The 27,500-nt window shown below is 44.1% G+C and overlaps 1 protein-coding gene across 4 annotated transcripts in view; it reads left to right on the plus strand.

Moving 5' to 3' along the window:
* Positions 1-27,500, plus strand: part of slit1a (slit homolog 1a (Drosophila)) — an 87,936-nt gene that overhangs the window by 1,869 nt on the left and 58,567 nt on the right. For all 4 annotated transcript variants that reach the window (XM_031304994.2, XM_031304988.2, XM_031305004.2 and 1 more), the window contains exons 2-4: positions 9,274-9,345; positions 11,669-11,740; positions 13,244-13,315. In XM_031304994.2, coding sequence (XP_031160854.1) covers positions 9,274-9,345; positions 11,669-11,740; positions 13,244-13,315 — 216 coding nt within the window. The remainder of the gene's footprint in view (positions 1-9,273; positions 9,346-11,668; positions 11,741-13,243; positions 13,316-27,500) is intronic.

A 27,500-nucleotide genomic window follows, 5' to 3' on the forward strand; every position in this document is an offset into this window, starting at 1 on the left:
TTTCATATTTAATTTCTAAGAACACCTTTTTTTTGTTGCCTTGCGGTCTGCATGTTTCCGGGTTGCTTATGTGCACATGCTAATTCAACATTGAAGCAGAGAGGAAACACGGTCATTTTGTGGTTTCCTTTTACATGAATGGCCATTCACACTTGAAATATACCCTGCCCCTGCACTCAAGAGCATTTCTGTGTTAAAAGTTGTTTGTGCATTCATAGGTCATGTACAGCAGGGGATTTTATCGTTGTAACATCTCTGGGTGTTTTCTAGCATGTCTAGCACACTCAGGATGCTGCATTTTAAACATTATGTGTATAAAGGTCATGTGTAATTTATTCCTGGGTCGTTGCCTTTTTTTTGGGTGTGTGGTGGTGCATGTATTAGCTGTGTGTAGGTCATTTAGAATATAGCCAGTCTTCACAGAGAAGCACTACTTAACAATAGAGACTATCATTTTCTGCAGGCTGTTACATAGGGTGATTCATCAAGGTGATTGTGCAAGTCAACGCAGCCCACCCTGCCTTGCATGATGGTCCCATGTGCATAGCCAGATTTATGTGTATGCATTTGGAAAATATGTGTTTATGTGAATGAAATTGTGCAACTGCTACTGGGGTCAAAGATGAGTAATGAGTTGCTCATGTTTTTATACAATTGTCCCAGAAGTTGTTGGCTCTTGTCTATAGGATAAAATGTTAAGAGAAGCCTTTTCTTTGTAGCAATTCATTCAAATTACAAAAAAATTCAAATGTGTATTGTTGCAAAATGTACTTGCCTCACTTAATGGAAGGAGGTGGCGTAGTATTAGTGTTGGGAAGGAAAGAAGATGCAGACTAGAGAAAACTAACAAAGTAGAAGAGGTTGCACTTCACTTTGCTCTGTGTTGCTGTATATTTATGGACATATGTGTGAATGCATATGTGTTTGTGCACATGTATACAAGGTGATGCTTTTCGGATTGTTAGAGAAGGAAGGGGTTGGTTGTGTGTGTGTGTGTGTGTGTGTGTGTGTGTGTGTGTGTGTGCGCGCTTGTTTGTGAGGCGGGGTGTGTGTATGGATGGTGTTGAGACAGACAGCAGAATCCCATTTGCACTTGTCAGTGTGGGTTTGGATCAGGTCTGACCCCTGTGCTCCTCAAACTGGAGCTTGTAATGAGACTGTGAGCTCCACGTATTAAAATCACACCCTGCCTCTTACGGGCCACCAGCCGCTCCCTCCCCCTTTGCTCCCTCTCTGCGTCCTCTGTTCTTCCTTGTCTTTATTCATCTGCTGTGGCAAAGTAGCACATGGAAATCACATTGATATCAGGTTATGCTGAGAGAAAATCAACATCTGTAAGGTTGATTAAAGTGACTTTACACAGACACTAAAGGTTGTTAGTTAAGCGTTTAGGTGGACAGGACCTTCTCTGTCCCTGCTTTATCTCTCTAACAGCCCTGCTGTTTAGTAGGTGTGTCTCATCTGTGAATGAGTTGATTTGCAGAAGCGGAGGAGCTGTGTATGTGTGTGTGTGTGTGTGTGTGTGTGTGTGTGTGTGTGTGTGTGTGTACCTTCATTTAATTACAGAAAGCCAGTGTATTGATGTATCTTCTGTGCCAGAGGAGGAGGCTGCACAGTGTGTGTGTGTGTGTGTGTGTGTGTGTGTGTGTGTGTGTGTGTGAGAGGCTGTCTGTCTGTCTGTCTGTCGGTCGGTCGGTTTTCGTACATGCCTGTATAAATCTGATGTTCACTTGTGTTTGTTCATAAACTTGAGCATGTGCCTCTCTATGTGAGCATGCATGCAGTGAATAAGTAATGTTATATGAAAACACATGAGGTTTGGTAGTCGTTGAAGATGAGGGGCTCCCTTGCTGCGATAACCATGTTTATGTATTTGGGGGTTGGAGTGTTGTGGTGTTGGTGTGTGTGCATGTGCCAGGGAATGCCTGCGGTGTTTTGGCACCACCACATAGCTGGTACAACTGACAGCTCACCGGCCACCTGATCCATAATTTACCCTGACAAGACTGAACACAGCCTGCCCACTACCTGCCAGCTCTGCCTATGTGACCAAAGTAGAAAGAGCGAGATGGGAATAGACAAAGAAGTGGCGTGAGGGGTAGAGCTGTGGGGGTCGAGAGCAGGCTGGCATAGTAACTGAGGTGGTAATGAAGGGATTACTGCACAGGAGTGAAGATACGTGTAACTCAACCACAAAGCTAATGAATGAATAAACAAGATTATGATATTTATTATAAAGGGCAAAATAGGTCTTGCCCTGAGGCAGACTGAATTTCATTCAGGTCCTTTTTTACAGTCTAAAATATCCATCCTCATAGCCGGTAACCCTATGAGGAGCAATAATGCCTGGAATGAAGATCATTCAGAGAATGTTTATGCTCAGTAGAGGATTGTAAAATTACAGACCTGGGACTCAGTCATTTCAATTTACTGCCTTCACTTCACAGCTGTGGTCTTTTCTCTTGTACTGAATACTGAGGTGGACGCCATCGCTATAGCTGTCTTTAGAGTTCAGTATTTTGGGAGATGTCGTGAGTCCTCTGTCAGACAAAGTATGTGGTAATATAGGTATTGTGGGCCAAAGTAGTTCCTAGTAGTTTCTATTTTTCAATTGGTCCAAGCATTTAGTCACCTTTTTACATTTTACATCATGTACCATAAGCATGTTGCTTGCCTAAGCATGGTGATGACAGACTGCTGAGCATCAAAGCCAGCTGCTGTGTGTCTAAACTCAACCAACACCCACTGGCCTGCTCTCCTGATGAGCGCAGCTACTTTATGGAAATGTGTAATTGCACTCATGAGAGAAATTGTGTGTGTGTGTGCTTGCGTGCATGCGTCAAAGAATGCCTTTCAACACTTTACTTGTGTGTGTCTGACATGCCTGACAAGCATGTTCATATGTGAGTGTACATGCGTGATTGCTTTGCACGCCTATCTAAGAGAGGCTGTATCTCAGCAGACCATGAAAATCGAATTTGGAGAATCCACCTAGATCACCTTTCATCTCTCAGAAGTCCATCTTTCCTTTTAACCCTCCTGGCTTGCCGGTAGAAGCTGGCAATGAAGAGTGAAGTGTGTGTGTGTGTGTGTGTGTGTGTGTGTGTGTGTGTGTGTGTGTGTGTGTGTGTGTTGTGTGCGTGTGTGTTAAAATGCACATCAGTGAACACTCTCCTGACGTTGTAGATATGCCTTCATAATCCACATTTCACGCTAGTCAAGATGGTTTTGATGTGATAGAAGTTTGAAAGGAAATTATTATAAGCAGTAATCCAGATTTAGGGGCCGCTTGAGATCTGCATCAGTCTGTGCACTTATCCTATCAGTGCTGTGTTTAATGCAACATTTTAGTTAGTGTTTTAATATACTCTGCTGAAGTCGGTCTTAATTCTCAAAAACTAGATTAATCGATTAATCTGTCAATTATGTTCTCAATTAATCTAATCTATGAATAGTTTTGTCCATAAAAGTCCAGAAAGAGTTTAAGGTCTCGAAATGTCTTGTTTTGTCTGACCAACTGTTCATTCTCCAAAGAGATTTGGTTAACTGTCATATATGACAACTTGGAGCAGCAAATTCTCACATTTTATCAGCTGAAACCAGTGAATGTTTATTCATTTTGATTGACTAATCCTTTAATTGACTTATCATTCCGGCTTTGCAGTGGGGTTATCTGCTAGCAGATGAGCTAATCTTTGTAAAGAGCTAGAGGAATGCAGATATCAGCGTGCTCAGTGGGGGAAGAGGGCCATAGAACAACTCTTTATTCACAGGGACCAACAGACAGATTCCAGCACACATGCAGCATCCATCAAATCACCAGTCGTCAGCGCACATCTGTCAGGCAAACTCTTCTCAGTATCTGTGTGGAATAACTGAAACATAGATGTGGCAGAGCAGATGTTTTGTCCACATGTTACACTTTACAGTTAAAGTACACATTCATACAGCCTAAATGTCTTCATGCGGGACTCAAAGCCACAACAGAACCTCAGCATCTCTCACTGAACAAACTACAGATACAGTATAAACCATGAAAGACCCTTCAGTCTTTGCTTCTACAACAGCCATGTGTGTGTTCTTTTTCCAGCCTGTGGCAGTAACACACATTTGAACAGATGTTTAATTGATTCACTTCAGCCTGAGAGAGAGTCATATCCACATCTATGTTTGGTCAGAAAGTGGCTGTATGCTACTCTCCTCCCTTGTCTTTTCCGTGGCTCCTTTTTCCCATCTCACAGTCTCTCTTGCTATCCATCTAGTTTTTGCTTACAGCTGCAACTGCTACATGAAAAAAAACTCTGTGGCTCCTTGTCAAGGTTGTTGTAGTGTGAAGGCCAGGTAAAAACAGCAAAAAAACAGATGCTTGGGTTTTGGTCCCTGACTTTTACCTGTAGCCGTTTATAAAATATGAAAGGCTCTGGAAGATGCAGGAGACCCTGCACGGATCAAGACTTCAAGAAGAGGGTGTGTGTGTGTGTGTGTGTGTGTGTGTGTCGGATCTGCTTGATGTTTACCTTTTCTATCAGTAATCTTGCCCCTGAGGCCTGACTGAGCAGACTGAAAACTGTAAATAGCCTGTGAGGAGCCTAGGAGCAGGGAAAACACTCTCAGACGTATTTGCGCGCACACACACACACACACACACACACACACACACACACACACACACACACAAATGTCCAGTGGAGGGACTTGACTGCTTGTCTGAAAGCCACATTTCAATGGAGAGGGAATGTTTTGTTCAAGCTGAGCAGAAATCTGACCTCTTAGTGTGGATAGAAGTGTTCCAGTTGCATTTAAAGAGTGTGTTGTTTTGGTCATGGTGGTCTGCTTTCTCTCTCTCTCTTTCTTTCTCAGTCCCTCTATCTTTGTGTAGGAGGTTGTTGTGAGCCCAAATGGTACTGCCTGGTTCCGTAGCCTGTTGGACCAACTATGTAGGTCACTTTCTCCTCATAGTCTACCAGGCCTCATTTCTACACTGACGTTTCCCAGACAGCCCGTCAGCTCCTCAAAGCTCTGCAGCAACTCGCAACACTCCACCACATTGCTCCACGCCATCACTTTCAGGCAGCTAACAGCACTACCAGAGCAGCTCTGTCTTATTTCTCTCTGTCTCTATCTCTCAGTGACTCCATTCACACCTCCGCCATCTCCCCCCCTTTCTCTCCTCCTGTGTGTTTCACGGCTGTCACATCCATATGTCGTGGAGTATGGAGGAGGAGGAATGCTTCACTCTTCCGCAGCTTCTCAACCTGTTCAGTTCATTCATTAGTGAGAGCGCTTGCTGGTCTGGTCAAATAGCATTATCAGTGTGTGATTGTGGTTAATGAGCATTCACGTAAGGGCTGTACAGGACCTCAGGCTTCTGATCATCAGATTGCTTCCACAGTGAGGAGTTTGGACAGCACTGTGCCACCAATCCCCCATCAGCTGGCTTCTGTCTTCCCTGCCAGGCTAAAGCTGTTCAGGACAAATGGTCCTGTGGCGCTCACAGCAGCGATACAGAATGAATGCACTGCAAAAAATAAGCACCTTGATAAGTCATTTAAGTGTAATTTCAAAGAGGAAGGGGGTGAGATGCATTTACTCCCAGTCAAAACCCTGACTTGTTGGTCTCGTGTAAAGTTCCATCGGGATGAACTTTGACCTGCAAAATAGCAAGACTCACCCATGTCCAGTTTCACTTCTAGATAATGGATTATGATGTTGCTCTTTCAGTTTGTCCTTGCTTTTGTTAGCCTGCTAGCCATGTTTGCAATCCTGGCTACACTGTGTCTTGTCCTGCCTATTTTGTTCCAGAGCCTGTGAGTAAGCTTTGCATTGCCAATTGTTTTGTGGCTGCAAACAAGTGACTATTAAACTGAAGCTTGGTACCAAGTGACCCACGTCTAACCCTGGTAGTGAATCAGAAAAAGAGTGTGACCACAACATTTCCAATGCTCCCCCAAGAGTCTAAAGTGTTGCAACAATTTAGCTGATCACTTAAAAATGGACAGTTTCATTAAACTGTTGCGGCATGAATTGATAATGTTGGTAAAAAGCTGTACAGCCAACAGTAGTTTTTCTTATGATCATTATGTTCTTTTGCAATGGCTAACTCCCAACAGAACACAATTGCCTTTCCCGCAGGCAGGCTTATGTACATGCCAGTGGTGTGCTTGTGTTCATTCCTTGATACAGTATATGTATATGGTCTTTGCATTTGCATCTGCGTGAGTGTGCATCTGCGTGAGTGTGTCTGTACGCGGGCCTTTGTGTGCCGGTCTGTTTTCTTATCCCCCCTCTTGTCTTGGGGTTTTATTTCATGTAATGTGCTCAATTCCAACTAGGCCCCCCTCAGCTGAGGGACCCCAACAGCTGGCAGAAATAAACATAATGAGTTTTTCAGCATTGTAGCAGCACTCTGAGCCCCTTTGAATTATAGAGATGTGGAGTGTTGGAGCATAGCTGCAGCTTGTCCACCCAATGGAAGGTGCACCAGCAAGTACTCCCAGGCATCAATCAGTTTGAGATGGAAGATGAAGAGGGATTAGATAGTAATGTCATAAATCTACTTGCTCTTCAGGAAGTGTGTCAGCACTGGGAATCCTTGCAGGGTTTCCACAGGATGGAATGGATTTGACTGAAGCAGTTGGAGGTAGAAATCCTTCGCTGTAGGAACTGGGAATGATACCTAATAACTTTCTGCCTCTAAAGTAGTACTGCAGTACTGTAATGTGAAAACCCACACAAAGTCAGTGCGACAAAACATCTGTCAATGAAAGGAAAGAAAGTGCCTTTGCTGCTGTGCCAAAAGCCATTGCCTAGCATCCTTTGATTGCAAAACAAAGAAAGTAGCAGTGACTGATATTGTAGCTAATAAACAGCAGATTTTTCTTTTAAGGCATTGACACCATATTTTACTTTGGCACACAGTACTTATTTAGACGTGAAATCAACACAGATGAGCGCTGCAGACTCCAGACTTTATGCACGTCTAAAGTCCATATTCTCTTACCTTTCTGAATTGAAGTTGTGGGTTCACCTAGATTTGTTCATCCATGCAGAACTGACAGTACCACCACTACTGTGTGTGCGTGCGTAACTTGGTGAGTTTCCCCAGAGACAGAATACTCCCATCAGTCAGCAGACATTATCAGATGGGTCAAACACCAGGAACTTTAACACTATAAATGGAGTATAAAGCCCAGTGTCCACTGTATTATGAACCTTTCCCTTTTAATACAAAATGCGTGCTTAGGACAGTGGATTTCATAAATGTGCTCTTTACAGGGCAGCATAACAGTTACTTCAGAAGCTCATGTCAACATGCACAAGTCATCAATCCTTGTAGCAGTGGGGATGTTATTATAAGGGCAATTTTCAAGGAGCTAATTATCATCTGGGCAATTTTAAGGACTTGAAAACATTGCATGGTTTCTGTTGCAAAATGCCAATGGAAAAGGTCAGAATATGTCATAAACACTGTGGATCCTGACTAGCTGAAACATCATAGGTTGCTGGTGGCATTTGAGCATTGCCTAAATGTCACGGCATTGCTGAACAGGTGCATGGCCAATATGTTTTTTAAGATGGAAACTTTCAGCAGGATAATGCATCATCATTTGAAGATGTTTCCAGAACATTACAATTAACTTCAGTTATTGGATCTCAGCTAACAAAACACTTAGAGATGTTGTTGCATAACCGATTTGATTAGTCACCTTTGGAGTACATGCAGAAACTATGGCATGTCTCTTATTACAGGATGAAGCAAGACCTCATTGCTGGAGAAGAAAAGTGTGGTTTCATTTGTTTATGTGTGAGTCACTTCTCCACATATTCCCCCTGCCACCCCTCACTTTAACCATCTTTCTCCCCTTTCTCCTCTTCTATCTTTCTTCTTTTTAATGTCCTCCGGGTGTCATCAGCACAATAAGACATTGGGAATCCAGAAGTGTGTGTATGTGTGTGTGTGTGTGTGTGTGTGTGTGTGTGTGTGTGTGCCTATCTGCGTAAGCACCTGTAATGAGCACCACATGTGTGTGTATCGGAGCCCAGGCTAATGAAGCCCAGTCCATTATTTATTTCCCGTGGCCCTGTCGCTTGGCCTGTCGATGCACCTGTGTACACACACACACACACACACACACACACACACACACACACACACACACACACCATCTGTCTATAATGACTGTTCTCTTTCGCACTGCATAGCGCTACAGTCCCTGGAGTGGTCATTAGACAGAGAAGGAGAGAGTGACTGAGGGAGAGAGACCAGCGCTTTTGGCGTAGATTTGGAACCAGTTTTTTGGTTGTGCTTTGGGGTTGGGGGTTGGGGAGTCAGAGTAGGGTGAACCCATCATGCTAAGAAAGTGCAGTAGCACAGAGAAACGTTTGCGTGCATTGCCGGCTTTCTGTTTCCTCTGTCATGAGAATACAATCTGCTACTGAGGTCCCACAGTCTTATGTAGCAACAAAGGACAATACAAACCTTTCTTATATCAGCAGAGGTAACTGAACCAGTGAGGGTGCCACATTCAAGTTCAGCTTGCTACAATTAGAGTTATCAAAGACATGATACTTTAGAAAGAATTATTGTCAGCCATTAGATGATGGTTAACTTGTAAGAAACCAACAAAAAATGTAAAACCTATCTTTTTCAACTATTTTGTCTCTCCCTTCCTTTGCAGCGATGGCCAGCTCTCAGCAGGGAGGCTGCTCCCATTATATCCACAGCACTTAGCTTTTTGGCCTTGTGGCCCTGCCCAAATCCCCTCCGCTGGCTCCTGCTAATCCTTACCAATAGTAGAAGGACAGGGCAGACAGAGAGAGAGGGGGGTTGGTGGGAGAGGGCTGGAATAGAAAGACAAACAGGCAGCTCAAATGTGACTTCCATTTTAATAGGACTTCTTATATCTCCTAGAGGAATTAGAACTGAGCCTTAACTTCCCTCTAACACAACCTTACTGATTCCACATGTCAATATATGTTACAGTTAACATCTAACGCAATTTGCATTTCATAAAAACACCAGTAATTAAAGACATTCTCAGCATATATTACGCCAGTAGCATACTTACATGCCAACAGCTTGGGGTACTGTGTGTGTACCGTGTGTGGCTGAAGTGTGTTGTGTGTGTTGCAAAGCTCCAGAGTTTGACTTGGGTATCAGTAGACAAAGATGCCTCCGTGCCACTGTCTGCTCCTTTAGTCATCAGGCGGAACAGGTTCAGAGGGAGAATGAAGATTCATTATTCATATATGTTTGCGTGTCTGTCTTTGCAGGGAGCTGAATGGGAATAACCTCACACGCATCACCAAGAGTGACTTCGCTGGACTCAAGTACATTCGAGTTCTGTAAGTACTTGCCTTCATGTTCATGTATGATGATGAGATGTTTGTATGTGTATCTGTGGTGCATGTCCGTGTCTGAGTTTATCTATTCATGCAATCCTGAGCTGTATCTAACCTTGGAGCTCACAAGTTGTACAGATATGCTGCTCAAATTAGCATAAACCTAGTGAAGTGGAGAGGCTTCTGTCAAGAGTCCTACTCCAGAGTACATTAAGCTACTGAGTGACCGCAGCTAGCAAAGTAATGGACTTCTCTCTCACTGTATTCTGTATGTTGTTGTAGCACTTATTGTCCCTTAGATGCACACACACTCACTTGCCCTCTGTTACCAGACATCAACATGTAATGTGTACACAAGCACCAGTCCTAAATAGGCTCTCAACACAGTTAACACATTCAGGTGAAGTCATTGACTCCCTCTGTGTTGAAATTAAACAGCACTTGTGACTTCAGGTATTAAAGTAGTTGTAAAAGTGTCGATATGTGTGCATGTTAGCGCACACACTTGTGAGTAGTGCCATAGGTGTTGAAAACACTGCCAGAGGGGAAGCTGTGTAGACCGGAACATGTTTTAAATGTAACACGAGTCGCACATAATTCCTACTACCCAGCAAAGCCTAGCAAAGACTATTTTCAAGCCTCATCATTACTCGCCCATCCCCCCTGTCTTCCCACTGCTCCATGTCCACTCTCGTCCTCTTATGCATGCCCCCTTTTCTGCACCACCTTCAACCCCTACGTGAAGGTTAAATGCCTTCATGTCAGCAGCTTGTCACCAACAAGTAAGAAGGAAACAACTTGCAGGAGTACTAAAGACAGAACTTCCCTTGCTGTAAAGCCTCTGATTCCCTCACAGCCACAACTGTGCTACACGTAACAGACACACTGCTCACTTTCTAAAATGTCAGCCAACTATATACAGGATGCATGATTAACATGGTGTAGGTGCAAGGCATGTCTGTATGTGCAACCAGAAAAAAAGTATGTTTCTGTGTACTGGGGGGTGACCTCTGTGGGGCAACAGCATTAAGACTAACATCGGGTTGACCTCTGACCCCTGGGCAACCCTCAGAAGGAGCCAAACAGGAACAGAGGTTTATCTTTACAGTCAGCTGCCATCTATCCTGTCAGTCTAAAATCAACACAGCTGATTTACCACCATTCGTCTGGCACTAGGTGCTTGGCTGGTCTTCATGAGCAGTGTGTGTGTGTGTGTGTGTGTGTGTGTGTGTGTGTGTGTGTGTGTGTGTGTGTGTGTGTGTGTGTGTGTGTGTGTGTGTGTGTGTGTGTGTGTGTGTATATGGAAACAGTAGAGGAACAATCTGGAAACAGCAGAAAGAAAGAGATCAGAAACTGAAAGCTACATGCCCTCAGACAAAAAGTTTTCTCAATTCAAAAGTACTCATCGCAATTTTTTTCACTTCCATCTAAATTCATGAGAAAAAGATCGGAGGTGAATTGCACTTTTCTCTCTATGTTTATGGAGTGCGAGCAGTGATTAGCATTTATATTCGATGGGGAGGAAGCCCAGACTGCTGAGTTGCAGCGCGGCGTGGCCTCACTGGAGACATGAGAGGTTGCCTTCAACACAGAACAGTTGTATACGTAATGAAGGAAAGCTCTTGTTGCTTCTAAAGCTGCTGGATGCTTTTCTCTCCTTCCTGGCCTTGTGTTATTGTAACACTTCCAAAACCATCCAAGCCTCTTTTTTGTGCATTAGCTTTGGCAATGTAAGTGAGAAAAGGATGTGTTCCTGCTTGTGTATGTTTGTGTGCATCCATATTTGTTTGTGTGTGACTAATAGCCTTGATGTACTGCCTGCAACTTTGATACTCTCCAACTATGCTATCCAACAGGCACAAATGCACATACACACAGTCCACTTTCCATTGATTGTGCCAATTGTAAAAACCTTGGAGCCCACCTCAGTTTCCCTTCTCACACTTTCTGACCCCCTGCCTACCTTTCGTCTCGTCTCCACCCAGCCGCTACACCCAGTGGACCACACCAGAGCCTGCATCCACACTTTTTGAGCCACCTTAGAAACTTTCCTGGCTGCTATTCCTGCTTCTTTTGCCAAGATTCCACACTGTGCCCTCAGTCCACACCGCTGCCCTCTGTGTGTGTGTGTGTGTGTGTGTGTGTGTGTGTGTGTGTGAGGTGTTGAATATACTGCACCCAGCTTGAATATACATACTGCAAGAAGGCCCGCACCCCAAAGCCCCCTATACTTTGTTAAAGCCTGAGTGACCTTCTACAGACTAGTAAAAAAGTCAAAGCTACACTGTATCTTGTCGTTCTAAGGCTCTCTTTCTGTCCTCTGCAGGCAGCTGATGGAGAATCAGATTGCTGTGATCGAGCGTGGGGCTTTTGACGACATGAAGGAGCTGGAGAGACTGTGAGTACCACCCAAAGTTGTCCGTAGATAGCCTGGCCAGAAATAATAAATTATTTTCTAAACTTGAACTTAAAATGAAAACCCTATTACTGATCTGTATTCAGCACATGTATTAGTTGAGTAATGAGACTAACAGGAGGAACCGACCGTACATGGTGTATCAAGTGTGAGGCACTTTTCTGTCATTCCATTGTGGTCGGATGGTGCTGAGAGGGTACATCGTGGGTTGGGAGGTTTTTTTATTAGCTTTGCCTGACAGGAATGCCCTCAGTGGGACATGTGGGCTTAAGAGGCCTCCCCCACCGCAGACTCTGGCTCATCTGGACAGCACCAGGACTCCTCGACAGCTTGTAAACCAGCTGGAAAACACACAGACAAACACAGCCGACCACACCTCAACCAACTCATTAGCAAATCAATAGTGCTACCCACTTAGAAACCTACACAGCAGATGACTTTATGCACACATGTTGTCATGCACAAATAGTGGTTAACTTATAATAGACTTTCCCCCCAATTTGAAACCCACATTAACAATTTACATTAACAAACTCCAGGCCATGTACAGCTCGCCTCCCCTGCTTCTCCATAGTCAACTGATCCCAAACATTGGGTAGACATATCCATGTGCCAGACCAATGTGGAAATGGAGCGGCTCGTTTCTCTAATGTTTAAAAGCCACTAACCCACCAGCAGGTACAGTTCAGTGTGAACGGAGCGGCAGCAGACCATTAATGCCCATTACGCACTAAATCTCCACCTCAGCTGGCCAAGCACTCTTCTCAGTGTATACAGTGAGTGGCGCAGGTCCCAACATCTGTCTGAATGTGTCTGAAGAAAATGCCAGAGGCCTGCCTTTTAGATTTGCAGCCTCTCTGTGCCACAGCCGCTGCATTCACTCCCATGTGCCTCCAATGGGCCGTTCAGGGAGAAGAGAGTTGTGGTTTCCAACAGATTAGCAACAGTCTGTTCCTCACTGACTTAATTGTTGTATTTGCATAAAGCCTGCCAGTCTTGGACATTAGTTGTTTGACATGGAGTCTCTTGCCAATCACCATGCTGTCAGTGCTTCCTTGGGCTTGAATAGGCTCATCCATTTCTCTTAATTTTATTTAGAAACATCTTGTTTTGATAGTTCACCCTAGATAAAATCTGTTCATGCTCAGATAACTGGTGGATGTAATTCACTTGTTTAAATGGGAATGTTGCTATTCCGTTACTCTGGGAAAGTCAGCAGAGCACTGAATCTACTAAGTGCAGCATCGTAATTTAACTGTGTAGAGATAATTTACGGCGCTGTCTCTGACTAGAAGTTTAATTCCCCTGAACTTTCAGTTGGATATTTATGTGACATTCAGAGCGCACTGAAACGCAATAGCCTGTGGCTAAGCCGATTCTACGGCAGCTAGCAGAAATTATTCACAGCCTACACAAGGGCAAGCATGCATAGACACACACGCACATACAAATTCACCGGTTGATCATATGTTTTCCCTGCCGCAGGCGGCTGAACCGTAATCAACTGCAGCAGCTTCCTGAGTTGCTGTTTCAGAAGAACCCTGCCCTGTCTCGACTGTAAGTACATTCACTTTTTTTTTCAATTGAGCACACACTTTTCTTCTCTGTCAGTGGACATGCCAACTCTCTTTATCTTTTCTTTATTATGCAAGCCACCAGTGTTGCTCAGAGATCGTGTGTGCTACAACAATATACTGCACAGCATGGTTTCAATAAGTCTGATGAATGTTGGCTTTGGTTTGGTTTGGTTTGGTTTAAACACAATTAAAGAACAATTAAGGTCCGATTGCAGTTTGCTGGAATGCCATCAGGTCTCATTAACATTCAGACTTATTACATGAAGTGTGTGAAGTGTACACTGTGATTTCCACTGTACTTACTGTCTGGAAGACAAAATGAACTGAACGAGTGGAAATCTGAGTTCTTTGCACATCGTTGGGTCTTCGTGCCAAATCATCTGCAGTTACTCTGTGCTATTCTGTCTGTGAGAGAATCCACTGGTGGCAGGGAGTTGGTGTGACATTGGGACTAGAACTAAGGGACACATAAGACTTCGAACTCTGGTTAAGGTGAAAGGATGTCTGTTACTCAATGAGGTTGTTGAATGTCACAGGATAAGTCCCCAAAGCTCACTCTGCCAGTGGACTCATATACCTCCATCTGAATGAGATGTGTCATCACAGTTTTCAATCGGTTTCCACTCTTTAAGGCCAATCCTGTACTGTCTCACACCCACACATCCTGACACTCATGCAGTGAGAGAATCCCAGAGTAATGCTAACTTTTATTCCCATCTGCAACAAGGCTCAATGTGTTTTTATTTCTTCTTTTTTGGAATAATCAGTGTCCCTGTTGCACGCTGATCATTCCAGCTCCCATTATTCCAGTTCAGATTACCTGGAGCATATGGGAATAATGAAACAGTGGGACATGGAAAAATCATTTCCCTCCCTTCAATCCACTTAGTGATACTACTAACCCATGATCCCGACCTCAGCCCTGCATCTGTTTATCTTGCGTTTGATGTTTAACACCATCTTGAATCTATCTGTCACTTCCTCTCAACTATCTTCTCACGTCACCTATCATTATTCCAAAACCAACCTGTTGGGCTTCAGGGCAAAGCCTCATCCTTTGGGGGCAAGGCTAGCCTGCTTGTGGCTCGCTTACACTGAGCAGCACTACGTTGTCTGTCTAGCTGAAACAGACACAGAGCAGACCGAGGCCTTCCAGACCAGCGGATGGCCTTGAACAAGCGTGATTAGTCCATCTGGTGCAGCGGGCTCTGCCAACAGCCAGAGGATTGTGCTAACACAGCTCCCCTGTTTCATCCAATCTAACTTCACGCTCATTATTTTAAACCTAGCGCTGACTTTTCTGCCATGTTCTGGAGAATGAGACTTTGTTCAACGTTGCTTAATCGATTCGCTATGTGTCTGTGTATAGACTCATTTGTTCTTTATCCTTGGCTGAATAAAAGAGAACCATAATGGACCTTGAAGTTTTTAGGTGTGGAAGTGCCTTACATTCTTTAGCAGTTAAAACAAATGTATAATCCAGGGCCATGGAACCGGAAATAATGCAATCTTTATGGTGCCTGTGTTTGATTGACAGTTGCTACTTTATGAAAGACTTCTAGCGCTTGTTAAAAATTAGGTCTAGTAGCGTGGGATCAGGAACAGCAGTAGAAGACAAAGGTTTTTCCTAATGTGTTTCTAAACTCCTGAGCAGTGTGTCTGGGCCACATGATGGGTTCTGGTTCCAGTCTGATGCGGTTAGGTTACAGCCTCGTGCCGCTCCCGCCAGCAGCTTTTAATGGACTTAAAAGGTTCTCGGCTCCCAGAGCAAGACTTTTGCGCTATTTCATGTGCGTATTTGTGTGTGTCTGAGGATGACAGAGAGAGAAAGAGGCAGAGAGAAAGAGAGTCTATGGTTGCATATGTGTGTGTCTTTGCACTTGCTCAAAGTGCTCACCGGGGCTTGTTAGGGTCTGCCTTTATGATCCTAACAAGAGAGGTTAATGTGAAAGCCCGCTGCCCTCAGGTGGAGCACTAACCCAGATGTTTTTTTCTTCTCTTGGACGAAGGATTAATTGCCCCCTTCCCTTTTCCTATGCTTTTAACACTCTTCCTCTTTTCCTCTCTTGTACTCCCCTCTTCATCTCTCTTTTTTGCTCATTCTGTAGAGAGGGTTTGAGGAAAAGCTTTGTATAACAAAGTGGCTATTTGTCTTAGACATCCCGCTGAGAGGACAAACAGAAAGAAGGATGTAGGGGATGGAGGAGGGAGGGATAGCAGATGAGATCGTTGCTCACATTAAACCTTTGAGGAAAAGCTAGCTGGGTTAATAAAAGGCTGTTTGGTAAATGAGCAGAGGACTGTTGATTTGTGGGGCGTTTTTAAACAACTTCCATGCAGTCATTAAACTGGGGTAATGAGTTTCCAATACAAAGGGAAGATGGAGAATAAATGTGATCGTTCTTGCTAAAAAACAGATGTTAAAAAATGGCAACTAAAACTAGAAAAAAATGATTTTATGTGCAATGATGATTGTACTACGTACATGCTCTGCTTTCTGTTCTAAGAGTCTACCTCTTTATCCACACCCCCGCTCCTCTGTCCCTTCCCATGTCTGAGAGATACCAGAGACAATGATGTATGAGGGGCAGAGCAGAGATAATTGAAATTGATTAGAGATGATTAGAGATAGTTAGAGTTAGTTAAGGCTGCCTGTGATGGATGGCATCGACGAGAAGGCATGGGAAGGCCGCCGCAGAGGTGAGAGGGGCGCTGCGCAGAACATCAGTGAACAATAACAGTGAAAATAGAGTTGCATTCATCACTGTTAACGACCTGTTGCCCCCAGCCCACCACCCCTGACTTCTCCTCATCCCACTTCCACTGCACTTCAGATCTGTAATCTACTCATTCATGTCTGTAATTAGAGTCTTTTCACAGTGGGAGAGCAGGAGGAAGGAAGGACCGAAAAGAGGGATAGGTGAGCAGAGTTGTAGGAGTGCAAAGCAGTTAGCCTGATAGCTGGCCCCGGGGAATAGCATCTGGTTTGGGCTCAGAGTGGGGGGGTATTTTGCGGTTTTTGATTGCCGTGTTGCTTGTTGCTGCCACAAACAAACGCCGGCAACAACACAGGCTTGTTTGAAGGGGTGTTGCTTTCATTAATGGCTAACGTGCGGTATTACGTGGTGGGGTGAGGGGATGGTTAAGAGAGGTTTCCCCTTGTGTATATCCCTGGGAGGTACGGAGGAGGAGGGAGGAAGGGAAGGGTGTGGTAGTACCTGCCCTACAGGGAAGCCAACGAAAACCCTGGCAAAGGATTGGAGCAGGGATCTCATTCTTGTTTAAGATCTTTCATTTTCATGTTAATGCTTGACGACGGGTATGTTGCTGATATACACAAACCCTAAACACACACGCTGAATACTGGCTGGGTGACACACATGCATTATGTGCACACTCAGAAAAGAGAGAAAAAGAGGGAAAATGTAAATAACACTAATTAGACACAAACACACACACAGAATAACACTATAATTACATCTCTGTGTGCTAATGTGTGGATGGCAGGCACACACGAGGGATTACGTTCTTTATATGGCTTTGACTATAGATTAAAGAGCGGCTTCAACTATGTGTTGATGCGGAGTTGCCTGTTCTGTGTTTGTGTTGGAGGGATGCTGTGTTTTCTGTTTGTTGATCGCTTAATGCTTTGGGAACGGTAGCTCAGTGTGAGAAGAAAGAGTTGTTTGGGGGAAGGAGTTTTAGAATACATAATGTGCACTATCATTAAACCTATAAATCATCTCTCTGTCTCAGTATTCCCACTTGTTTTTTGACTGTTACCATTCAACATATAGTATTTTTCCCCTTTCATTTGCGTCAGATTGATTGCCTTGTGAACTTGCTCTGGTGTTCCAAGACTTTTTGTGCCACAAAGCCAGCAAATTAACTCTTTCAACTTTTGACTTTTTCTCCTCATGACTGATTTTAAGTGTTTGGATAATACTGCGCTCTGTGTGTGTGTGTGTGTGTGTGTGTGTGTGTGTGTGTGTGTGTGTGTGTGTTTGTGTGTGTGTGTTTGTGTGTGTGTGTGTGTGTGTGTGTGTGTGTGTGTCTGTGCATGCATGTGTGTCTGGCAGGCTGTTAATGGTCCAAGCTGGTCTTGTTGTTTCCTTCTCTTTGTCTCTGCTTATGAATGACCTGCCTCGACGTGCTAGGTCTCTCTCTCTCCCTCAGAGGACCGCTTGGGCCCCCCCTTGGCAGCAGTCCCCATGGCAACCCGTCTTCATCAGGAGGTTTCTGTGCCATCGATGGCAGACATCCTGATTTCTTGACTGCAGTTTGTCTCTCACTAAGTAAACACTGACAGCAGAGACCTTAGTGAGTAAAGTTTAATTTAGACTCAATGAAAGCAAAATACCTGCATGCATCTACCCTTACAGATAGTTTTGGTTCAGTTAATACAGATTTTTGAGATGTTCAGTTTTCTGGTGCTCACAACACAGAAACAGTATACTTTTATATGGTATCACATTGGAAAATCTGTGGATTATCCAGAGTAACAGGGAAACTGTTGTTGTAAAGAAATGCAATTGCTGAATTAGTAAAATGTGAGTTTGCAATGGTGTGAGCACCACCAACAAAAATCCACCATTATAGTGGGAATTCAGAGACACATATATAAAAACCTGGATAAACACAACCAAGTATTTGCATCGCAATATACAGCTTTTCCTAATTTGGGTTAACTGACTAACTTTCTAGATACAGGGCTAGAGTTTTTTCGCAGGAGTATGAAATACCTGACCTGGCGGCCAACCGAAAAATACCAGGCAGGCCCTAACGTCTTGCCCCTGCCCCTCTTCCTGCCCCTGTCCATGTAAGCTGGTGAAAGTGGCTTTTATGGCTTGTCGCTGTTTTCCTTACGAGTCGGACCGTGTGTGAGAGAGAAATGCAGACCAAACCATGTGAGGAGAGCGGAAGCCAAAAGGGGGTAATTTAAAAACCACTCCGCCATCTGAAATATTCAAAACCACAGCACAAGAAGAGCGAGAGAAAGGGGGAAAAAACTGACAGAAGAAGTAAGTCAAAGAAGAGACAGTCAGAGGTGCAAAAGACAAGAGCAAAGATGTAGTGAAAGCAGGAGAGAAAAAGCGGTGTTTATATTTACTAACGATTCTGTGTCCTTCCTCATGAATAATTGAACAGATGGATTGAGGCTTGTTAAATATTCACACCAAAGCGCTGGGACATCAGTGCTGTTTTGTGTGTGTGTGTGTGTGTGTGTGTGTGTGTCCAGTGTCTGCTACACACTGCTCTACATACTAACCCATACCAGCTCTGATGCTCTAAATATTCGTACAGCAAACATGCACGCGAACACACACAAATTCTTCTGCGATGACCGTCCCAATCATACACGTGTGTGTGTGTGTGTGTGTGTGTGTGTGTGTGTGTGCGCGTGCCCGCATGTACATCTTCACATGGGGGACTGGCCTGGTCATTATGAATTGATATGGCATGAATAAGACATCACAGTGTGGTCTAGATCCGTCATGTGTGAGTATACACACACAGGGATTTCACTCGCGGAGCTGCTAAAGGAGGCCTCCTCCTCCTCTCTGTGCCGCTGCCGACAGTTTGCCTCTGTTTTGCCTGGTCTAGATTGGAACTGACACACACGGGAGGAAAAGGCTGCCCTCATGTCCACACACACACACACACACACACACACGCACGCACGCACACACACACACACACACACACACACACACACACACACACACACACACACACACACACACACACACACACACACACAGACACACACACACACACACACAGACACACACATACTCACTCCTTGGAATCTCCAAGTAGGGGCTTGTGGAATGCTGCAATTCCAGCCAGGAATAACAACCCATATAGTGCTAGTTGGGTTGTCCTGCTTATGTGTGTGTATGAACGCATGCTTCATGGACGTGTGTGTGCATAATGGCTCTGTACACTTAAGCAGCATGGCGTATGAATGCAGCCATCAGAATGAAAAATTCAGCTCATTCATCACAGTCTTAATAGAGTGCAATGTCCCTGCAATAGGTGTTTCCCTCACTCAGTGCATCTGTCCATCTCGTTACGGTTCGGTTCAAGATCTGGGATTTCGATCAACGATATCTGCTCTGGACCATCATGTGGAAGTGTCGTGTGTGAGGAGCTTAGCAGGAAGACTACAGTGTCTGTGTGTAATCTCTAGTTATGAGCTGTTAGGGTCTGGACTTGAGACTCTGGAGCTCCGTGTTGGAAGTAACCCAACCAGACCCAAACACAGCCTCTCCACCCTTAAGCAGGGAGGAGAGAGGGGGATCGAAACCCTTCCCAACATCCTCCAAAGCAGTAAGAAGCAAACTACCCACACATGGGCATGTGCTGCCCAACACACATGCCCAGCAAACCCACACGCGTACGATAAATAAATGGTTGTTCCAGCCATATCCTGTGGCCTCGGGCTCTGTCTCTGATTCTGAGATTTAAAAAGAACAAACAAACTGCAGGGCAAATTATGCCTTCACACACACACACACACACACACACACACAGAATCACGCAAATGCCACTGCAAACGTACTTTGCCCACCTCCTGCTGATTTGCTGCTGTAGCAACCAATTCTCTGCGGTGCTCGGACTTGGGCTGTTTACCTTTTCTTAGCGAGCGGAAGACACACAGAAATACAAAGAGTTGGGAGGTGAAATGGTTCAAAAAGAGCTTTATATTTTCTGAACGAGATCTGATCCAGTTGCTTGGGAAAAGTGTGGTGTAATGGATGGAAAGAGATTTTTGGATTTTTAGTTGTGTGTGTGCATATGTAATTATAGGCTTTAGATGCATCCCTTTATCCTCTGGAAGGAGAGTCTTTGGTTGAACTCCTTCCTCTTCCCCATGGCTATATTTCTGCGTGTTTGTGTACGTGTGTGTGAACTCTGGGCTCTGTCTCCTCTCTGTCTGTGGTGAGCAGGTCCATTCTGAGGGCTTCATACTTAGCACACCTCCAGGCCTTTTGTTCAGGAGACTCCACAGGCTGCAGAGCTGCTGCCACATAGCAGCTGAACTTGAAAAACTTGGTGACTGTGCGTTTGACTGTATAAAGATGACGCCTCGAGGTTAATGAGGCTAAGATGGTACAGGCTAATGGTGAAAGAAGCAAACTTTGTTAGTTTGAATCTTATTAAGAACAATCTTGTTTGGCTAAGTAAATAAGGTAACTTTTGTCTTTTTGCATCCCCTTTTGAGGTGCGCTTGAGCACACAACCACCTCCCTCTTAAAGCTCCGATAGAGCTGCTAATTGGCAATTGTGGAGTTTGGTTATGCCGTGGAAGCTTTCATTTATTGTATGGACTGCATATCACTGAGTGAATTTTAATGCATTGTAGTTATGACAAAATTAATGCAACAGTCAGAGGTACAAACACATTAACCAGTTAATCATTCTGATATTAAAGATGGAAATAAATACTTTTTTTTTAATTACTTTTGGCATTCATCCAGATTATCCAGATCACTCTGGATATGTTTGCCATTTGACTTTATTCATAAAAGTACATCAAATTCTGTAAAACTCTAGCATCTTTTATAGTTACCTACTCCCCATCTCATCAGTATACTGGTTTTGTATTTTGATATTTGGGTATCATAATTGCAACTCCAGCCTTATTAGAAGAGTCAGCACACAATGTTTTGTACCAATTTCCTTTAATATCCCATGATAGTACTTTAACTGTATGTATCATAATCTATTATTTCTACTGCTACAAAAAGCAACTTGTAAGCACTTCTTTGCCAAAACAAAACTTTATCAAATTAAACAGGACCAAATATTAATTTACGTGTGTCCAGATTTCTTGTAAATAATTCATTGCTGCTGATATAAAAGAGACAAAAATGTGATCAACCTCTAAATCGGTAGTGCATCAAATTTAAAGTACAACATGCATTAAAGCAGCCATATTATGCTCATTTTCAGGTTCATAATTGTATTTTAAGGTTGTACCAGAATAGGTTTACATGGTTTAATTTTCAAAAAACACCATATTTTTGTTGTACTGCAGTGCTCTCTCTCACTGCTGCAGATCCTCTTTTCACCTGGTCTCTGTTTTAGCTACAGAGTGAGACCTCTTTTCTTCTTCTGTACTATCTTTGATTGCACTGCACATGCGCAGTAGCTCAGATGTAGATCATGTCAGCTAGCTAGCTCCATAGACAGTAAAAGAAAGGCTGTTTTTACAACTTTGGTCAGTTACAAGGCAGGATTAGCTGGGAGACTTCTAAATGAGGGCGCACATGTAAGTAGTTCTTTTGTAGATTATGGTGAACTTGTGTGTGTTGTAGCAGTGCTTTGCTATTGAGAACGAGGTAGCATGCTAGCGTTAGCATGCTAGCGTTAGCATTAGCATGCTAACGCTACGAGCTAATGGTTGCGGTTAGCCTGCTCGTTTTGGCTTGTGACATCACAAGCCGTGCCGATTTTGAACAGCTCACCCAGAGACTGAAGGCAGGACACATTCAGAAACCGTATCTCACTCTAAACAGCATGGATGGATTTTTTTCAAAGTTTGTATGTGTGTGGAAGCACCAGAGACACAACATAACACCCCAAATCCCAGAAAAAGTGATTTTTTCATAATATGGGCACTTTAAGTTAATAATTCATATACAAACATTAAACACCAACAAATTCCAACTGTTTTCCCTTTTTTCTTTGTGGCACTTTTCTGTTAACTACCAGACACCCTGTAAGACATTATACTGACTTTCAAACAACTGTTACTCTGAGTCATGTAAACACTTAAAACAACCTCTTAACCCACATCTGATTATTCACAGTAATACATTGTGTGCATGTAAACATACTGTTTTAAATGTTGAATCCAACCAGAACCTTCTACCCTGTGCCTCTCCTCAGCCGTCCTACTTTCTCAGTAAACAAAAGACACTTGTCTGCTTAGATAAGTGGACTGCCCACATTCCAGTAAAAATACATATTGAGCCACGCATGGCCAGTGAGCATAGCAAAGAGGAAAAACTGAATTCCAGCACAAATGCCTATCTGTTTCCAATATTTGCTCCCTCTCACAATGCTCTCCTACTGGCATCACAGCATGAAGCGGTGATCTCATTAGCCCCAGTGCATATGTGTATGCCCACTGTGGAGATATTTTTTGGTGAGAAACAGTATGTTTCTCTGTGCAGGGGGTGTCTTTCCTTCTTAGCTTTGTACACTATAACAGGAAATCGCTGGGGGATGGAATCGACTCCCCTTCCCCACTGTTTGAACTAGGAGTATACACATACACGCACGCACGCGCGCACGCACGCGCGCGCGCGCGCGCGCGCACACACACACACACACACACACACACACACACACACACACACCTGCCCCACCCAAGCAAAGCTTCCAGAAATGTGTTACTTCTGAGATGTAGCCAGATTTGTGTTTGTGTGTGTGTGTGTGTGTGTGTGTGTGTGTGTGTTTTCACCTGTTGTGCATTGTAACTGGAGCAGGGCCTACAGTAACACCAATCTGACACCTCCGAGGGAGCAATGTGAGAGAAAAGGCATTGAGTATTGATTGAGAAGGAGGGAGTCACAGAGAGATAGAAGGCACAGTTGGAAAGCAGAAAGGATGAAAGAGAGTAGGGCAGTAAAGAGAATGAAAGGTGTGGCAGGAGAGGAATATAAAGCATTGCATTGTAATCATTTCATAATATATATATATATATATATATATCCTATTTTATATTTGGCATATTATTTATACGGCTCAGAAAGTTGACTTTTTTTCCCTTGTAAACTTTAAATTGTTTTCTCGGGTAGTTTAAAATCCCTTCCTCCAAAACCCAGTGTAGCGCTGCAATTCAATCAAGTAAATAGATGGAGAATGAGAGGAGTGAAAAGTGGATAAAATGAGTTAGAGGGCAATAGAAGGACTTGAAATTGACAGACAGTGCCTGGGAAGCAATAAATAGTGTGATAGAGTAAGTGGGCTTGGTAGATAAAGCGAAAGAAAGAAGAAGAGGCAAAGAGAAGAAAGATTGGCCTCATCTGTAGACTTTGAAAGGATTCTCATCTCTTCTAATCTATGTGGCCGTGCTGGGAGACAGAGGGAGCCAGGGGCACCTGCAGTGGAGCGTTAGCCAAAAGCCCAATTATCACTTCAAAGCTGGACTCTTCTGGAGGAGGCCTGAGTGACACTGGGGCCCTACGGAGGATGAAACACCGCACAGAGATAGTAGTAGAAAGCCTCCTCCCTCTGTCAGCTTTCTCCATTTCCCCTCTATCACCCCCCTCCCCCTCCCCTGCCTCTTTTACTGTACCTCACTTCCTCTCTGTCATCTACCTTGTCCTACCTTCCTTATTGCTTCCCTTTCCTCCCCCTCTGTTACTTCTCCCTGCGTGTTAGCTGTATCTTTAACACCTGGCTGCCTGGATGGCAATCACTATATAAGCTCTCTTTCTCTATTCCTCTTCTCTCCTGGTTGTGTTTCTCCATCCTCTCTGGCTTATAAAAGGCCTGGGGACTGGAGGCCCTGATGAGCCCCAGGCTGTGGTAATGAGTTCGCAGGCCCTTTCATGTGGAGATCAAGCCCGATGGCTGGAGGGGGTGTTGTTGGTGCTGATGTTAGTGGAGTGGATATTACCAGCATTGGATTGTGGCTTGTAGAATAGAAGAGTAATAGGTCAACCCCAGCCCAGACCAGACCTGGAGATGCAGACAGTTCCCATGAAGTCGAGAGTGTCCCAGCCAGACACAGAGACACACAATACTGTCAAAGAACAGGGCAAATCATTATAGTCTGTATAAGTTATAGCATTCCTTCTGTCCAATACATTATCCCAGAGACCTTTCTCGATATTTACAGGCCACAGAAGGTCAGATACTTTAAGCAGGACAACGGCATAGGCCAGAAATCAATGGCAGACACACAAACTCATACAACATTTTCTATTACTTCTCTCCGCTTGCTCTTTGAGTGGGTCAACACTTCATAAAATTGCCATCTGAATAAGTCCAGGGACACAGAAAGAGCGACAGAGGGATATTTAAACAGCGTCTGATTCTCTTTGATTTGACTTTGCCTAAAGGAGCGCCACCACCCCTTAAATCCTCCTTGTCTACCCCTGGTAATTCCTCGGAAACCTCTGTCTGTGTGTATGTGTATGTGTGTGTGTGTGTGTGTGTGTGTGTGTGTGTGTGTGTGTGTGTGTGTGTGTGTGTGTGTGTGTGTGTGTGTGTGTGTGTGTCTATTAATCTGCAACGCATTGCCACACACCATTATTGCTTCCTCCACCTGACACCTTCATTAGGCCCACAGAAAGGGATTACTTCTGACTTGTTTTAGGCCACTTTTCTGGCTGCTACCTTCATGTGTGCTAGGGTTGCAAATAATGATTTCATTGTTGATCGATTTAGTATTTGGTTTGTTACATGTCAGAAAATATTATAAAATATAATTTTTTGGGCTTTTCCACCTTTAATTGATAGGACAGCTAGGTGAGAAAGGGGAGAGAGAGGGGGAAGACATGCAGGAAATATGTCACAGGTCGGACTCAAACCCTGGACCTCTGCGTCGAGGCATAAGCCTCTCAGTATATGTGCACCTGCTCTACCCACTGAGTCAACCTGGCCACATGCCAATCACAATTTCAGAAGCTAAAGGGGACGTCTTCAAATTGCTTGTTTTCTCTGACCAACAGTTCTACAGCCAAATATATTCTATTACAATGGTATAAAACAGAGGAAAGTAGCAAAATATTGCTCTGTATTAGTTAAGTTAGTCAAAAAAAAAAGGTATGTGTGTGTGTGAGCAGAGGAGATATGCCCAGGTTCCACTTGATGAAGCTGTTGTAAAAGAGAGAAGGCCATTCATGGCTAACAAAGAGTTTTCACATGAACAAGCTAACAGACTGGAGCCCGACAACCCTCCACACTTCCTCAACACTCATTTTACCCATTTTATTTCATCTTTCTTTCCTCCCCTCCCCTTTCCCCTTGCTCAACCATTTCTCATGAGTAATTGGTAAAACATCTTTGATTTTGCATCGTAGAGTGTGCTGGAAGAAGAGACCACTTACAGGAGTTGTTTTTACTGCCAGAATCCTAATCAAAGATGGATATGGGATAAATACATCAGTGAAATCATTACAGCGGGAGCCAGTTATCTGGGCAGGTTTGACTTTTCACTCATTCCTTTCGTCTTTTTATAGTATGGCTCCTAATAGTTTCTATGGAGACTGAATTGGCAGAGAGTTGTTGTACTGCGTTTGGCCCCTCGGCAATCTCACCCTCATTCACCTTCCTACCTGTGTTTCTGGATATAGAAAGCTGAAAGATAGTGATACATCTGTGTTAACACCCTCGCTCCTCTAAGGGCAGAGAGATGGAGAACTGATAAAGTTTCTTTCACAGTACAAGTAGAGTCAAAGCTTGCTTCGGGATGTCGGTGTCAACAGTCAAATTAGTACCTGGCTGATTGTCGGGAATGTGGAAGTTGTCATAATGCTGTCAGTCCTGAGTTAGTCTGTGTAGCATAACAAAGACATTTTCAATGACAGATGTCTCTGTCATAGAGAACAGAACAGCAGATTGTTTTATTTTTTCCTGCGTTTTGCTTTTCTGGCTTTACTCCTGGCCTCCCCTTATACTTTGTGCGGATGTGGAGAGGACGTTATGGTAGAAAAAAGATAGATAGACGTCAGATTGTTTTCAAGTTGTGAGAGTGAGCTGAGCAGAGTTGATTGTAGGCGTCCAGCGGGGTTAGAGAAGCACAGCCTTGTTTCACAGGCAGGCACCCTCTTTGTGACATGGTTAAAGATGTGTCCTAACACCATTCCCATCACCCCTCGTTCCCTCCTCTCCCCACCTCGGCTACCATCCCTCCATCCCTCCCTCCATCTCCAGAGAATAGCCTGCCCTTTGCTCAAGCCATTCCGTCTCCTTGGAGCTCATTGTTCCCTGGTTGCTAGGTGATAACTGGGGCCTCATTTGGTCACCTTGGATACGGGGGGGAGCCTGGGTATTTGGTATGGGGTCAGGGCTGACAGAGGTGATGTGAAGGTGTGTATGTGTGACTACGTACAAGGTTGTGTGCTCACATTGTTAGTTATCAAAGTGTATGTGTGTGTGTGTGTGTGTGTGTGTGTGTGTGTGTGTGTGTGTTTGGTTAAGGGTCAGGCGTGACAGCGCTGGTACAATAGGGTGGGGTGTGACCAACCCCTCCTTCACCATTTATTAGCCTATTCAGTGACCCACTCCCCTGCTCCTAGCCAGGCTGGGCCAGGAGGCAGCCGAGCTGTCAGTCAACAGGGAGGGGGAGGGGCAGAGAGGGGATCCCAGAAAACATAATTAATGTGTAACACAAGAGCTGTCGTATCGCTCTAAAGAGGAAATTAAAGAAACAAGCAGCCACTGTAACAGCTATTACGCAGCGCTGAATAGACCACTGTCCCCTGAGTTTCAATGCTGTTTCAGACACTCACACCTGCTCTCTCTTTCATCTCTCACCCTCTCTCTCTCTTCCTCTCTCTCTCTGCTGTTCTTTATTTCCGTCTATACGGTGTGTTTCTCTCATTCTGTAAAACACACACCAGGGGAGAGCCTCTTTGTCAACCACCGTCCTGAATTCCGATCCTCAATCGTCAAGTTGGCCGTGGCTGGCCGGCCTTGGAGTGCCCTGGAGTGGCTTTCATAAACCTCCACCAAACACACACACACACACACACACACACACACACACACACACACACACACACACACACACACACACACAAAAGCTATACCATTGTTGCCAAAGCTGAAGCACTCATCAAGAGAGTACAAGTGGTGAAATGAGCAAAATGGAGAAGAACATTTTTAGAAAATGAACAGTTATTCAAATGAGGCCCATTCTCGCCTCTACTCCCCCCCCCCCTTGCTCTCTCTTTGTGCTTCTACAATAGTCTATATAGTCCATGTGACTGCGTGATTAGCTGCAGAGGCCTGTTCTCTGATATCATTAGGTTCTGTGGTGCATCCCTGAGCAAAACCAGCAACGAGCATTTTACCCCTAAATTAAGCTTCATTAAGGATGACTCACTGTCAGTGTTATGTATCTATGAGTCATCAGTGTGTGTTTCGTGCCCTTTATCCAACTTTTTAACGCATGAGAGACATGTAAAATTTTCCTCTTC

The sequence above is a fragment of the Sander lucioperca genome, chromosome 15 (genome assembly GCF_008315115.2).
Source record: "Sander lucioperca isolate FBNREF2018 chromosome 15, SLUC_FBN_1.2, whole genome shotgun sequence".
NCBI classification, from domain to species: domain Eukaryota; kingdom Metazoa; phylum Chordata; class Actinopteri; order Perciformes; family Percidae; genus Sander; species Sander lucioperca.